General features: G+C 41.2%; 1 protein-coding gene and 1 long non-coding RNA gene across 2 annotated transcripts in view; both read right to left on the bottom strand.

The window, feature by feature from the left end:
* Positions 1-16864, bottom strand: part of LOC310715004 — a 90947-nt gene that overhangs the window by 8154 nt on the left and 65929 nt on the right. The gene's annotated exons all lie outside the window — the stretch shown is intronic.
* c1ql4a (complement component 1, q subcomponent-like 4) lies at positions 930-15888 on the bottom strand. The gene is made up of 3 exons (XM_083521145.1): positions 15602-15888; positions 13548-15036; positions 930-1527 (listed from the first exon to the last, which is right to left on the bottom strand). Exons 2-3 carry the CDS (start codon positions 14082-14084, stop codon positions 1348-1350), a joined length of 717 nt encoding a protein of 238 aa, XP_083377271.1. The 5' UTR covers positions 14085-15036; positions 15602-15888; the 3' UTR covers positions 930-1347.

Genomic DNA, 16864 nt, shown 5'->3' with positions numbered 1-16864 from the left:
ATCGTTATCAATAACGATAACGCACACACACACACTCAAACACTCAGAACGGCTCTGAATGTTTATTAAAAAAAGGATTTCTTATTTAAATACCTAATTTGCATGAATGAATATTAAATAAATAAAATACTATAGAGATTCGGATCAGTTAAATACAAGAAAATCCATTGATAGCAATTATTGGAATTAAATAATTTTTTTTACAGTATATTGGAAAATGACATTATATTACTCTTTAAAAAAAGTATAAACAAATTGCTGCTAAAGTTGGCCTTTTTTTATTTTGAATCGCTCAGTGATTTAGCAGTCATTACCTTTTCAATTATCACACGACAAGAGCTTAATGAAGCACGAACAAATACTTTCAGCAATATGAAACCACTTCGTTTTTTATTTTAGATCAATGTACTTTATCACTGTTAGCGTATGTAAGACAAAAAAAAAAAAAAAAAAAAAAAAAAGGCCGGAGATAGCGTATTACTACCCTAAGCCGGTATATTAATGACTGATTCTGGGGCAGGGTGAATAGACACATTGAAAATCCATATTCGCACAGCTCAGGCATTGTGTCTTTAAACACACACACACACACACACACACACACACACACACACACTCTGCACATCCATGCACACAGGCCATATCTCCAATTCCACCCTGACAGCCAAAGCGGTCACTTTAAGTCAAATTAATTGAACCAGGGAACTTAGATTAATCACAGGCCCACGGTGGCGGTGTGTGTGTGCGCATACATATGTCATTGTATTGAATTCCCGATGCGCCACGCTATCCAATCAGTCTGCTTCTTAGTGAAAACAAAACCGTGGAAATCTTTTTCCACCGCGTCTCATACAGAACGGCTTTTTTCCAACTTCAGGAACGTGTGTTTACAGCCGTTTATATATATATATATATATATATATATATAAACAGTGGGACAGGCATGAATGATAGGACATGTATAACATCAACACATGTACACCTAATGCTGCAGGTTCTGTGGGAGGATAACACTCCGCTCGATATATTTCAATATGGAATATCTATTATACACATTTTTAGGGGGAAATTTGCATTCGTATAAGTAGAGCATATCACCATCATTTGCATACACGTACAAATAACATGTCAGAAAAGGACCTGGTAACACGACGCTTCGCTCATGATATCATGTCAGTGAAGCCCTTCTGCTCCCAGCATCAATCCATGTGCATGTCCCTCCTTTCAGGTCTGTTTAGTGTGTGTGTGTGTGTGTGTGTGTGTGTGTGTGTGTGTGTGTGTGTGTGTGTGTGTGTGTGTGTATTGAGCAGCACTGTAAGGTGAAGGAGTGGCAGGAATGATGGATAGTCAGTCAGGGTAGATGAGGAACCCGGAAAAGGTGCTGTATTTGTTGGTGTTTCCCCCGTGGACTTTCCCCCCGTCTAGCTGCACGCACACTTCGTCCCCTACGTCCAAATGCAGGATTACACTGTTAGAGGCATAGTCATAATTCTGGTCTGCGTCCTGGGCAATGGCGCTGGCCCTCACCTGTCACACAGAGAGAAATATGGGTGCAGTTAAAGGAAGGACAGAAAGACACACGCTCACGCTACACACAGTCATCACCCTTACATCCACTTACCAGAGCAAAATGTCTGTTGGGCAGAACAGCAAATATATATATAATCTATATATATATATAAATAGATTTGTGTGTGGTCCCCCAAAACAGGGGGATTGAGCATTAACAGCATTAACGTCTTTAGCAATTCAAGCTACAGGAGCTCATTTGATGGATCAGACCACACGCCTTCGCTCCCCACATGCATCTGTGAGCCTCGGCCGCCCGAGACCCTGACGCTGCTTCACCACTGCTCCTTCTTTGGAGCACTTTTGATAGATACTGACCACTGCAGACCAGGAACAGCGTTGCAGTTTTGGAGACGCTTTGACCCAGTCGTCTAGCCGTCATAATTTGGCCCTTGTCAGACACACTTACCCATTTTTCCTGCTTTTAACACGTCAACTTTGAGGACAAACTGTTCATTTATGTTCAATATATCCCACTCGCTAACAAGTGTTATGCACTTCGCCGCTCATAATGTCATAATGTTATGCCTGATCTGTGTATAGGCGTTGATAAAATGAGTGCCGTTAAAAGGAATCTGCGTTAACGCGTTATATACACCTTCATTTTGACAGCCCTGATATGTATATAAAATAATCCTCACTCTTCTGGAAAGACTTTCCATGAGATTGTGTGACTAGCTACAAGTATTATTGATACAACACCACTGATGGCGAAGATCTGAGTTTCAACGAGTTTCAATTCATCCCAAAGGAGTTTTGCCACTTCAATCTTCACAAACTGTATCTTTAAAGTCTGACTTTGATAAGTCTGTCATGCAGGAACAGGTTTTGGCCCCTTGTTTCCAGTGAAGAGGTATTAGAGGTATACTTCATATATGCAATATATGTCGGAGTACCTTGAATTACTGCACGAACCCTGATAACACATTGCAATTTAATAGATTTATGGTCACTACATTACTATGACGACTTGCACTGAATGGAGTCAGACAGGGTTGCCAGGTACAGACAGTAGCTGCTGGTAGCCAGCCTCAATCAGACTTCCAAATAATCATTAGTCATGGTGGAATGCTATTTGGACTTAATAATCATCATTTGAGAAAAGGCTGACTCAAGTAAGTGGAGTCACTTAGGTTGGGTCACTTGGGTTCTGCAGTAGCTTGCATTCACTGACTGTCACGCGATTTATCCGTACTACCTATGAGATCGACTGGTCAATCGCAATCAACATTTTGGGGTCTCCTGTTCTAGAAAACCGTGCTTCCAAAATGAGACCAACAGTTTCAGGAAGAACCATGTAAGGGTTTGATGGTCGGTTATCCAAAAACCTTTTTCCGTATACTCAATATACTGTAGATGAAAAAATTATGAAACACTTCTCGAATCGTTTCTCTTTTTATTCTCTAATTCATTTCGTCTTCATTCGCAATTTTATCTGTATTAAGGTTCCCTGGTGGTCTAGTGGTTAGGATGCGGCGCTCTCAACGCTGCGGCCCAGGTTCAATCCCCGGTCAGGGAACCGACCCTAGCCATTAGGGTTGCACAAGCCTTAGTGCCGGTCCCAAGCCCGGATAAATGGGGAGGGTTGCGTTAGGAAGGGCATCCAGCGTAAAAACATGTGCCAAAACAAACATGCGGATGGTCCGCTGTGGCGACCCCTAATAGGAGAAGCCGAAAGAAAGAAAGGGTTTTAGTCAAACTGAGAGAGATGCCATCTAAAAGTGCATTTTGTTTGCAGATACTAAACCAGAGCCTATATTGTGATACCTACTATTTGTCCGTTTGTTCATTTTCGTTATGTAATGCTGCCTGGTGGAGGTTAATTAGCATAGCATTGCATGGTGAAAAGGTTTATGGTAATTATAATAAATCAATGAATTATTATTTCATACTGTGTTAATGAATCATATCTGGTTATTTCCCTCTTCCATGTTCCTGTAAATTGGCTTTTTACTTGTGTTCTGGGGTTTTCTTCCTCCTCCTGTGTGGTTTTGTGGACTGCCTGACAGCAAGGCCGGCTAAACTAAATAGATCGAGGCTACTTCCATACTCTCTCGTATCGATCTCCTGTGAAGTCGCCGCTCGTATGGTCCAACCTGTGGAATAAACCTCGCTATGAAAGTGTGTAAACACACACTGTATTTCTTTTCAGTATCGACCTGTTGAATTGAGAAACACATCCTGTGCCCATCTTTTTCAGAGACCGCGCTTTACACGCACAGACTTATTTAAATTCCGCATCAAGTATCTGCCGTATCGACTCGGAGGAGTGGATCTATTGTTTGTTTAACATTGTAAATTGGGTTTAGTCATGTACACACACAGACGTGCGCTCGAACAGACTCGAAAATTAAGACGGTTCAGAAAGCTGCGATACAATTGACGAAAACTTCATCTTCATTTGCCGTGATCTGTCTGATTAAGTCTTTTTTTTTCGTCCGAAAACATTTAATCACGTTCCACGCGAAGGCTTTGAAACGAAAGCGCGCCTATGCTAAAGCGTTGCAGGATTACAGACAGACTACTAGCTCTGACTCCGGTGGCTTCCTCGCCATGAAATTGTATCTATTCTTTTCCGAAATGCTTGAAAATAGATGACTCTGAGATTCAGAAGAATTCTGCACATAATTTATTGGATCTTTTTCTAGAAATTGGCGTATCCATTGCCAGATCCCAGCAATCAGATTCCTAGGGCTCTGCTGAGTGACTAACTACAGTGTCACCACTGCAAACAATCTTCCCTAACAGGCACACTCTGAAAAAAAGATATACCAAGAAAGAGCTGTTTAAATGAATTCTTTACCGTATATCTTAGCCTTTTTTCTTTAGGTGCACATACAGTACAGACCAAAAGTTTGGACACACCTTCTCATTCAAAGAGTTTTCTTTATTTTCATGACTATGAAAATTGTAGATTCACACTGAAGGCATCAAAACTATGAATTAACACATGTGGAATTATATATGGAATTATATACATAACAAAAAAGTGTGAAACAACTGAAAAATGTCATATTGTAGGTTCTTCAAAGAAGCCACCTTTTGCTTTGATTACTGCTTTGCACACTCTTGGCATTCTCTTGATGAGCTTCAAGAGGTAGTCACCTGAAATGGTCTTCCAACAGTCTTGAAGGAGTTCCCCGAGAGATGCTTGGCACTTGTTGGCCCTTTTGCCTTCACTCTGCGGTCCAGCTCACCCCTAAACCATCTCGATTGGGTTCAGGTCCGGTGACTGTGGAGGCCAGGTCATCTGGCGCAGCACCCCATCACTCTCCTTCTTGGTCAAATAGCCCTTGATGCCTTCAGTGTGACTCTACAATTTTCATAGTCATGAAAATAAAGAAGACTCTTTGAATGAGAAGGTGTGTCCAAACTTTTGGTCTGTACTGTACATGTCTGGCCTTTTTGCATATATAAATAAGGGCATAGGTTTAAAACATGTATATTTCTTTACTTGGATCATCGTTGCACACTGAAATCACACCGTACTATACATTTAATTAAAACAAACTGGTGAAAATGTCTATTTAAATATGTCATAATTACATACTGGTCAATTTTGTAATTATACAAATCATTAAACCACCAAAAATCTCTTGCCCAAGGATGCTCTCTACAATTCTACAGTTCGAAATATAGAAATATATTTTGTTGGAAAACTAGTGTGAACCAGGGTCAGTGAACAGACTGCAAGCTTTAAACTGTATAAAGCGCTAGCGAGCATAGCCATTTAATAAATAACACTGCTTCTTCTGCAGAGATATTCTGAGACCCGGCAAACTTCATGCACACACTAATAATGTAACAGATGCTCTCTATTCGTACTTTGCAAAAGACTCTGCAAAAAAAAAAAAAAAAAAAAAGCTCAGTCAATAATGTGTAAAATGACTGGAGTGTGCTGCCAGTTACATATCATTCAATCCTGATAATTGTGACTTGATAAGATCTCAATAAGTTGAGTAGAATGTGTACAAAATCAAAACACTGTCATCTGAACACCGTTACAACGGACTGCTTTCATATCACAGACGACACCATTTAAACACAACTTCCAAAGTAAAAAAAACAAAAATCCAAAAGTGCCGCAATGCTGTCAGCGAAGACGCTCGATATAGAGAATGTGTCATCGGTGTGTGTGTGTGTGTGTGTGTGTGTGTGTGTGTGTGTGTGTGTGTGTGTGAGACAGTGACGGCCTGGCTTCCTCATCTCATCGACGTCAAGAGCATGTCATTGCGCTCATTAAGATTGCCGAACGGTGAAAAGGGCCCCTCTCTCCCTCAGGCATACTTCCGCACTCAATAGCAAAATGCGAGTGGTCACTTTAATTAGCCAACACACAGTGCAGGACATTTAAGCCATTCTGTTTCTGTGCCCTCATCGATTACTGCTCTGTACATGCGGGATGGGTAACTTTGTGTGCTTTGGGCCAGCAGCAGGCATCAACTATCCTCAGGGCAAAACATACTTTTGCTCATTCGGTATGTTCCGGTATTTATCAAATACAAGTGAAATGTGGTGGGGGGGGGGGGGGTGAGCAGGAGATGTTTCAGGATTACTGTGGACTGGAGCGGAGATGGATATTGACATGGGAGCGAGCTGCTTGTGAAACACCACGCTGACTTGATCTCGGCTCTGGCTGTGAGCAAGGACCCTCGGGCCTGCCGGGGGCTTGTTCTGCCAGCGCCTTTCATTACAGGGGCACCATTAAACGTAATAGGAGGGAGGGAGAGAGAGAGATGAGGAAGGGCGAGAAAGTGGAGCGCAGCTGCATTGGCATTTTACACACAAGCAAAGATGTGAAGCAAGAGGCAGACAACAGACAAGGCGAGAGGAGACGGAAAGAAAGAGAAAGAGAGGGAGAAAAAGAGAGAGAGAGAGAGAGAGAGAGAGAGAGAGAGAGAGAGAGAGAGAGAGAGGAAGACCAGGAGGGGGTAGGGATAACAGACTGATCAAGCAAGGCTATTTTGTAAGACCAAAGAGATGTGAGGGTATATGAAGTCTTGTTTTTATCAGTTGCTGCTGTGCTCCAGTGGTAATAAAACTGACAGGATTCATTCTGTGTGATATACAGGCCTCTTAGAGCGGAGACAATGGAAAACTAGCTCTTAAACTTACCTAAGGGACCGAGTGCATAGCAGCGGATGGAGAGGGGAAGCCAAAGGGTTGGAAATGGAACATTTATTGAATTGCTTCGCTCTCCCCCGTGAGGTGTACAAGATTAAAGCGAGACAAGCAATCGCTTGACTTGTTCATAGAATTATGGTTTAATTGGGTCGGTGTTTTAAAGTTATGGATCGAGAATGTGCCTTCTGTAAGATATCACGACTACTTATATAGTGAATGACTATGGTCAGTGCTACAAATTGTACATAAGGATAATCGGATGGAAGATGAGAACACTTCTAGATCATTATTAGTTCCTCATTCATTAGTGTGATTCCAGTTGAATATATTTGGTCATTACAGAATGTCAACTCGCCACAGCCACTCATTATACCTCAACTGTATCACGTCTATGATGCTGCTTGAGGAGACATTTATTACAGTCATTAACAGACAGGCGATGGCATTTATTACACTAGAGTGCAAGAAAGCTTGACCTTTTGGTGGTCTATTAAAGGAGTGTATGACAGAGGAAGAAAAAGAAAAAAAAAAAAAACCAGTGGTTAAATGAAAGAGGATAAAAATGCGTATCAGTCTACTCTATCCCCTGGATTCTGAAATTCACAGCAGAGCTATGGGACTATGAATTAAAAGATTAACAGCACAGAATGAAGTTAATGATGAGGATGAAAAAACGTTCTCGTTTAGCCAGAGATGACATATAATCCCGCTGCTGTATTGCGAATCAGATCCACATTAGCATTAAGAAAGCGGTGCTGGAAAAACATCTCATTATTCTGACCATGCCAGAACAATAAAGATGCCACCTCTAATGCTTGCGCTGTCATCGCCACTGAACAAATCTTTTCATGTTTTCACATCTTTCATCTGCTGTTACTCCATCATCAGAGAACAGACTTCAAATAGTGGTTTATGTAACCTCTGTATGAGAATAACCACAGACGTTAAAATTGTCCTCGCCGGATGTAAGAGGAAAAGGAGAAAATGCCCAAGCAAATCTGAGTGGACAAATCATTTTCGTCTGATTAAGTAGCTTTAAACGCGGATGAGGAAAAAAAAACTAAAGATACCGCCGCGGCAATAGATATCCATGTTCCCATAATACGTGCCGATTAATTTACTTCAGGTGTAGCAGGTGCTGAAATACAGCAAACAAATGAACATATTTTTCAACGTGTGACCGCCAACACAACTCTTTCCTCCGTCGCGTCTTACAAGTCGAACTGGATCCAAATGAGTTGGTAAACTCGGGATGCAATTAGCATTTCCAGCGCATGCTTGCTTGTGACTTTTACTCCCTTGTCCTTCAGTATTTACATTTTGACCACTGTCAAATTCTGACCAATACACCGATTTCAGTCTCATAACTCATGGCCTGTCAGTTGAAACTCTAACAGGATATTATGGCCGAAAGGTCATTTGAAGGAGCTGAAATGCCAGCAAGATTTACTTAAGGCAATGGATTAGCAGTCTTTGGCAGACGCACGGCTCTTTCACAGCGTAGGCACACCCTTGGGAGCCCTTAGCCTCCCATGGCTAGGGTCCGACTTCGAGCAAACTGTCTCAGCCACGCGGCCGAGTCCCTCTGAGAACAGCTTTCACTGTCCATCACGACTGAGGCGCAGACAGCTCTTCCAGATGCACGCTGCATCTCCGAACCAGGTGAAGCAGCGTGCGAAATACACCCAGGAGGAGCCATCAGAGACTCCCCGCTTTAATTAACTCCCCGATGTCCATCGACATTCATAATTTGTAAACAAACTCCAACGTCTAATGGCAGCCTCCGTTTTTCTTGCTTACTTTTTTTTATTTTCCCAGACACCTTGTTAACCTGTCTAGCCATGACATGACTTCTTTTCCATTTGTCTCTGCCCATTCTCTCAGTCTACTGTCTACAAGTCTCAATTGAGCTATCTATCATGCTCTTCCTGTCAAACGGTATTTCTCCCTCGCCGTCTCTCCCCATCGCAGCTTCCACCAACGCTAATGCACCTATTTCTTCGTTTGTTTCTTATTTCACTTGTACACTGCGGTCCACGGGACACCTACTGGGCTGCCATATTGTTCTCAGCCTCGTCTGTTCCAGTACGACGTGTTTCCTTTGATCCGAAGCGAGCGGGAAACTTTTCTCTTGTTATTCAGAGTGAAATAAAAGCATTTCCTAGGTAGCATAATTATGCCGTGTTTACCTTCGACTTTAACACCGTTACCGCAACCGCAACACTCGTACGAGGGGATCGTTTTGTTCGTTTAGCAAAATAATCTTTCGCGAATTAACATAACGTAACGCTTGTAATCCCTGAAGTTTGGTTCCTCCTATGAGATGACACCTCTGGGAGTTCGATTCTCACAGCATCTGTCAAAATCATTCACTTGAGTTTTTATTATTATTCATGCACAGTGTGAGGCTGGAGATATCTACATTCAGGGAGAGCTTTCAAATTTAAATTCAGCGGTATTTACTCATTTACTATTTACTTCACCGATATAGCCTGAGGTGTTTTTGCTGGCCAGGTCTGCTGCAAAGGTTTCTTTTTTTTCCACATTACATTACACTAGTGAAGCCGATGTAACACACACACACACACACACACACACACACACACACATATCTGTCTGTAATAAGGATACAAAGACCATCAAGCCTAGACTGAAGTACAGCCACCTGATGGGTTTGGGATAGACGGAGATGGTTAAATAATTGAATGAGTGAAAAGATAATTAATGGCCAATCAATGAAATACAGAAGAGGGGGCAGGGGTGGTGGGCAGAGGATCCAATCTAAGAGTTATGAATGATTTAATAGGAGGAGTGGATGTGCATTACAATACTAAACTGTGCAGGGTGGCCATGAGACCTCTTTAAAGTCATTTCACTCTGAGCTCTTCACACAATTCTCCCTCACATTTCGAAAGAACGGCTGACAGTAAGGAGAAGGAAAAAAAAAAAAAACACACACACTTTTTCCACCTTTCATTCCCTGCTTAAATATCGATGGGTATTTTTACATTTTACGTCTGTCGGTGTGCCTTCAGATTTTCCCTTCGGCATAGCAAATAGATGTGAGGGTGGTTTTATCACTATTGATTTAACTGGTTGTATAATCTCTCAAATCCACAGTAGATTCATAAAACACCTTTTTCTGTCCACGTCTTGCCTTTAGTCTTTAATTAGTGTCGAGGGACCAGACAACTGGATGAATAAGCCGTCAATTTTGCATTCATTATATATTTACTTGATGTGCAAACTGGCTTGTCCACACCTTGACAGTCATATCTGCTTATGCCTACAGCACCTCCTTTAAGGCGATAATCAAGGAGAAAAGATATTTGTTAATTAGACAGCCATAAACTGTAACTGTGAAGAAGCCGAGGGGTTTTGGAGACTTAAACCTGGTAAGACGTACTGATTTATTTTACTGACAACATCTTCAACAAGCTTGTGATCAACAGCCCTAATCAGCAACAAATATTATTAGTAGAAACGTCTTCATTCGTTGTACTCATTGCTTTTTTTTTTTTTTTTTTTAAGTGTTAGTACAATACAATTACAGTCTGTAGCTCATTTGGAGCTGTTCATCATTTGCTGGAGGGTGTGGCGCCTGCATGAGTGAATCACACACAATCCCAGCAGGGGTTTTAAACAACATGTACACTTATTTGCCTCTATATTACTCACGTCTGTCTTGTTGATCCACTTTGGAACGTTGTCTCGTTTTTACTGTGTACTGTGTACCACTGTGTATAGTAGAAATGACAATAAAAGCCTCTTGACTTGACTTGACTTGACTTGACTTGACTTGACTTGTAGGTGTACACTACAGCGAATCTTAACGTCAATGTGTGCTAATTGTTCAACTCTGATACTTTTAACCCAGGAGGGTGTATAAAAAAAACAAGCAACAGATACATTTGGACTGTATTTGGTAATGGTACAACTATAAAATATCCAGTGTAAACAAGGTAAAACCCACTGACTGTAGGAAGAGGGAATTTATTCCTAATAAACAGTTCACTGATAAAAATGGAAAGAATTTTAATTAGGCTACAACACCGAATAATTATTTTTGTTTTTGACATACAACTGACACTGTCCACTTTAATAGGAGTAGCAGCTCATTTACACAGTTATCCCATCAGTCAATCATGTTCTAGCAGCTCAATGCATAAAACCATGCTGATACTGGTCAGGAGCTTCAGTTCACATCAAACATAAGAATGGAATCGTTAAATAAGACCTTAGCGACTTTACCCGTGCCAGTGGATGTTGGTGCCAGATGGGTTGGTTTGAATATTTCAAAAACGGCTGATCTCTTGGGATTTACACACACAACCGTCTCTGGAGTTTACACAGAATGGTGTAAAAAAAAAAACATTAAGTGAGCAACAGTTCTGCAGGTTCTTGATTATTAAAGAAATCAGAGAGAAATGGCCAGCTTTGTTTGAGCTGCCAGAAATCATATAGTAACTCACTCATTCTTAAAGGCCTTGATGAGTAGAAAACCACCTCTGCATGTACTAAACTTAGATAGATGGCGTTCTACAGCAAAAGGAAACATTGGGTTCCACTCTGGTCAGCCAAAAACAGGAATCTGAGGATATTATGGACACATTCTTACCAAAACTCACAGTTAAAAACTGTTTTTATTTATTTTTTATTTGTTTTTCAGTGAGCCTTTGCCCACGATAGCCTCAGATTAACAAGGTGTTTCAGCCTGCAGACTGTTTACACTCTACAAAAAAATATTCTTTCTCCTGTATAAACTCTAGAGACTGTTGTTTGTGAAACAGTTTCTGAAATCCTTTAACTAGCCTGGCTGGTTCCAACACCCACACCATAGATATAGTCAAAGAAATGTAGCATAATCTGCATAATTTTGTAAATAAATATTTTGAGATCTAGTAGTTTTTTTTTCTATACAACTGAGTGCTTTCACTTTGTGAAGATGATGATGAGCAGGTGCCTTTTTAGACATATGGTGTTGATATATTTTTCTTTTTTAGTACATTAGTTGGATAAAGAAATGGACTGGACTGCACAACGTCACTTTATATATATATATATATATATATATATATATATATATATATATATATATATATATATATATATATATATATATATATATTTCCAAAAGTATTGGGTCACCTGCCCTTTCCTGCCATGTGTTTTTTTCCAAACTGTTCCACACAACTGGAGGCACTCTAAATTGTACTGGACATCTTTAGATGCGCTACAATAATATTTCACTTGAACTTGGAAACCCAAAACTGCTCCAGCATGGCGATGCCCCTGTGCACAAAGTGAGCTCCTTAAAGATCTGGTTTACATGCTATGCAGAGGAAGATCTTAAGTGGCCTGCTATAGAGCTCTGATCTCATCCCTACTGAACACCTTTGGGATAAATGTAAACGCTGACCTCCTTACCTGCATCAGTACCTGCCTTTTATAACACCCTTATGGCTGATGAACACAAATATCCATAAGCACACTCCAAAATCTAGTGGAACATCTTCTCAGAAGAAGTGGAGGGAATTATAAGAGCAAATTGGGTCTAAATGTGGAATGCAATGCTCAAAAATCACATACCGTACATACCATCTATCTATATTATATTATATTATATTATATTATATTATATTATATTATATTATATTATATTATATTATATCATTCTTAAACTTATTTTCATACTTTATATTTAGACTATTCTTTTAATATACTTGAATACTTTCTTTAATTAATATTTATGTTACTTTCTTGTTTTTTAACTTTTATATTGTATTTCTATTTTTCAGATTTACATGTTGGACAGTCGGAAAAAGCATTTCACTGCATGTCGTATTCTCTATATATGTGTATGTGACGAATAAAATTTGAACTCCTTACACCACTGATCTAATACACCAAACACTCATATTGACCACACGGTCAACTGATACGTCACATCCTTCCAGAAGACACAGACTCTGCTGTTCACTTAAATAGCAAACAGAAAATGAAATAGTAAAAAAAGCACGTTACAGGTCAAACTCCTGAAATTACAGTTCCTTCTGTAAGGTGTTTAGATTATCTTACTGCTGATCATGTGATGCCTCTTGCATCGGGATTGTGCGCTGATCGGATTTCAACCACATGCTTTAAAATGTGTCTTTCGAAGTTTTAGACGGGTTTACCATGTAATATGCAGATTAGCTCATTAGGTTTCTCATGTTGTTTCATTTTGAGTTGTTTCATGCAAAAAAACACAATTTACATGGGTTTAAAAATCTGCTTATACACAGCCGCTTTAGCAGTCATGGACCATGTGCAGTATGATGTATGCTTATTTGGATAATCTTTTTAAATACTTATCAAACATAACAACACCACGTGTAAAAAAAAAATAAAGGATGCTTAACTATTTGGGCCCAACTTCAAACACCGTGGAACTTCTGTAAGTGTTGAAATATAATTCAGAAAGTCAGACATAGAAGCACAAATTGTCCTACACCTACGAGAGATGATGTAAAAATCTTTTGTGTATTTTTATGTAAATATGTCAGTTTTCTGTATGCGGGAGACACCGACCGAGCCATGGGTGCAGGGTTCACAGAAATAGTCACAACAAAACAGTTTTTACTGATTCGGCCCTCATTTGATTCGCACATCAAATTCATAATAAAATGTCACAAGGTATAATGGTCAAAATATCTACAATAGAGACAAAATAGCAGAATGAGAAACTGTCGAAATGCTTCACCCTGTCAGACTGTTTTCACAGTTTTGAAACAGTCTAAAAATAAATATGCTAAGACCACAATAATAACTAACATCCGCAACTAAATCGAAAGTTTAAGTGGAAGTGATCTCACCTGTCCATTTTTCTTGAGGTCTGCCCACATGCTAGTTCCATCTCCCCCTCTCATGAGAACATGGTAGGTGAAGTAGTAGATGCCAGGGAGGGGGCATGTGAACTTGCCAGTAGTGGGCTCATAGTAGTTGCCCACATTGGTGACCACGTCATCGAACTTGAGCACTTCGCTGCCTTCGTGCTGCTTCCGAAGACCTGCATAGAAAGCGATCTTCGGTGTGTAGATGGAGGGCACATAACCATTCGGGCCAGGTCCTGGAGGGCCTTGTGGACCAGGTTTTCCTGGCTCTCCAGGGGGTCCTTGTGGACCTGGAGGTCCTGGAGGCCCTCTGTAGGCAGACTTCCCTCTTCGACTTGTGATCTCAGGCGGCCGCGGGGAGACAGAGGTCAATTCCTGGCCATGTTGCGACGGGGTGTAGGGGTCACAGACCATGCGACAACTACCGAGCATTTCGTAATGACTTCCTGCACTTCCAGCTCCACCCCCTTTGGTGCTGTGGACCAACAAAGGTATGGCGACTAAGAGAATAAGCACCATGGCCACACCCACTGCCGCCCCTATGACGCGCTTGCGGCGGCTAAGCCGAGAGGCGGCCAGCGCAAGAAAGTCCTCCTCTCCTTTAGGAGGAATGGTGCCCGCCAGCGTGGATGGTGTGGTACAGAAAAACACACACTGGCAGTATAAAAAGGGGGATTTGGGGTTTTCTTTTCTTAAAAACCAAAGTCAACAGCAAAGATGTCTAAAAAAGAATAAGAGCAATGGGGACAAGAATAATGGATGAATTTATGGATGAGGTGAACAGACTGAGAAGAGTGTGGAGCATACAGAGAGGAAATGGTGCTGAGGGATTATGGGGAGGAGAGGAAGAGTGACAGCTGGAAATTTGAGGGAGTGGCAGGAAAAAAAAAATGAAGATAGTGGGCCCTGGATCGCAGACTGGTGGATTTACTGCAATGCTATGAGCAGATCTATTACCGTAATAGTTGTTTTATACAAATTCTGTTGACTTGTAAAGAAGTTGACTTGGTTTTCCTTTTTTGTCATCCCCCTCTCTTATACGCTTTGTTGTTTTGCGCAGCTTCGTCTAGGACACAGTCTCTTAAAGGCTCTTTAATCACAGATCAGTAGGAATGTTTTGTCTCAGAAAAAAAGCCTCTTTAGCAGTAACTGACGCACAATGAAATAAACGAATCGAGAGCATTTCAAGTTGTGTGCTCACAAAATGGTATTTGCAAAAGCACAACTACTTTTTCTTCCTATAGGCGATATCAAGAGCTCACTTGATGGCATGTGGGAAATTGCAATGCTGCATAAGAAATGAAGAAAACAATGATTTCAAACTCTCTTTTCCAGAAAATGGTTTTGTGTATTTGCTTTTGTGAGTTTTTTAACCGAACACAATGTCTTTAGCGTCTTAGGGAAAGAAATGTCTTGATGTCTTGATAGAGACAGATCCCAGATTTTGGTGGGGGATGCTAAAAATCCACAACTGGAGAAAGAAACAAACGAACGATTAAATCAAATGAAACTTCGTTGCACATATCATTATACGCCAATATAAAGGAATACACACATCAAACAATATCCCAAAGAAATATGCAAATGCAAAATATGCATATGCAAATTAACATAATTTCAATGTAAACCCTTGTATTACGTTCTACAATTTTATTCTCATAAACAAATACTATATCTTTGTGCACAGCATGCAGTCTGTTATAACTGCATAGAAATGCATACTGCATATATATTTATAAACATGGACATATAGTCATGTTAATTTAAATATTTTCTTCATGCCATTATTTAAAGAATACACACACACACACACACACACACACACACACACACACACACACACACACACACACACACACATGTATGTATAAACACACACACACATTCGTACATACACTACACAAGTGTGTGTGTTTGTGCGTGTTAATAAAATGTCTAACATTTACAGAGTGAAGCACGTGAAGCGTCGCGCGCAACTTCGTTCCACAAATTTTAATGTTTAAAAGGGGAAGAAAAAAAGTTATAAAAACACTCACCGAATGGAGATTTTCGCTTCCTTTCTCTTCCGTGTGTGTGGTGATGATGATGGTGCTCCTGGAGGAGAAAGTGAATTTCCGGCCCGTTAGCAGACACACTCTTCCCCTCAGGAGTGACCGTTATTAACTGTGCGCGCGCGAGCGGACGAAGAGCGGCTCTTACTCGCGAGCACGGGAAGCGCGCGCTCACCTCCTGTACACTTTCCCCCCTCTCTCTCTCTCTCTCTCTCTCTCTCTCTCTCTCTCTCTCTCTCTCTCTCTCTCTCTCTCTCTCTCTCTTTTTCTCTTTTTCTTTTTCTCTCCCTGGTTCTGTGTCGCGCGCACGTTAGCGACTGCACCTGATTCAGATCTGTTATCTAATGATAAAAAAAACTCGGCGCGGTTCCACACATTATTCGCTCTGAATTGAATAAAAGAGGTGAAACAGGTGAAGTAACGGAGTGAGTAGTTACTTCATCAGGAGAAAGAAAAAAGAATGGACAGAGTTCAGTGTTGACACGGTGAACTGCTGTATCCGGTCAGTGTGAGGGACTGCGGCTGAGTGGAGCTCTACATCAACACCTGTGAGATTTCAGCTCCGTCTCCATCTGCGCCGCTCACCCTCCCTCTGTCCCTCTGTCTCTTTGTCCCTCCGTCTCTCTGTCTCTCCCTCTGTTTCTCTATCCCTCTGTCTCTCTGTCCCTCTGTCTCCCTGTCCCTCTGTTCCTCTGTCTCTCTGTCCCTCTGTCTCTTTGTCTCTCTGTCCCTCTATCACTCTGTCTCTCTATCCCTCTGTCTCTCTGTCCCTCTATCACTCTGTCTCTCTATCCCTCTGTCTCTCTGTCTCCCTGTCCCTCTGTTCCTCTGTTCCTCTGTCTCTCTATCCCTCTGTCCCTCTGTCTCTTTGTCCCTCTGTCCCTCTGTCTCTCTGTCCCTCTGTCTCTCTATCCCTCTGTCCCTCTGTTCCTCTGCCTCTCTATCCCTCTGTCCATCTGTCTCTCTGTCCCATTGTCAATCTGTCTCTCTATCCCTCTGTCCCTCTGCCTCACTGTCCATCTGTCTCTCTGTCTCTCTGTCCCTCCCTCTGCCCCTTTGTCTCTCTCTGTCTTTGTCCCTCTGTCCCTTTGTCCCTGTGTCTCTCTGTCTTTGTCCCTCTGTCTCTCTGTCTCTATATTTCTCTGTCCCTCTGTCTCTCTGTCAAATCTTCTGTCTTTCATCTCTCTCTCTCTCTCTCTCTCTCTCTCTCTCTCTCTCTCTCTCTATCTATCTATCTATCTATCTATC

Source organism: Silurus aristotelis, assembly GCF_946808225.1.
Source record: "Silurus aristotelis genome assembly, chromosome: 19".
Taxonomy (NCBI): Eukaryota; Metazoa; Chordata; class Actinopteri; order Siluriformes; family Siluridae; genus Silurus; species Silurus aristotelis.
This window is presented reverse-complemented; position numbering and strand designations above follow the sequence as displayed.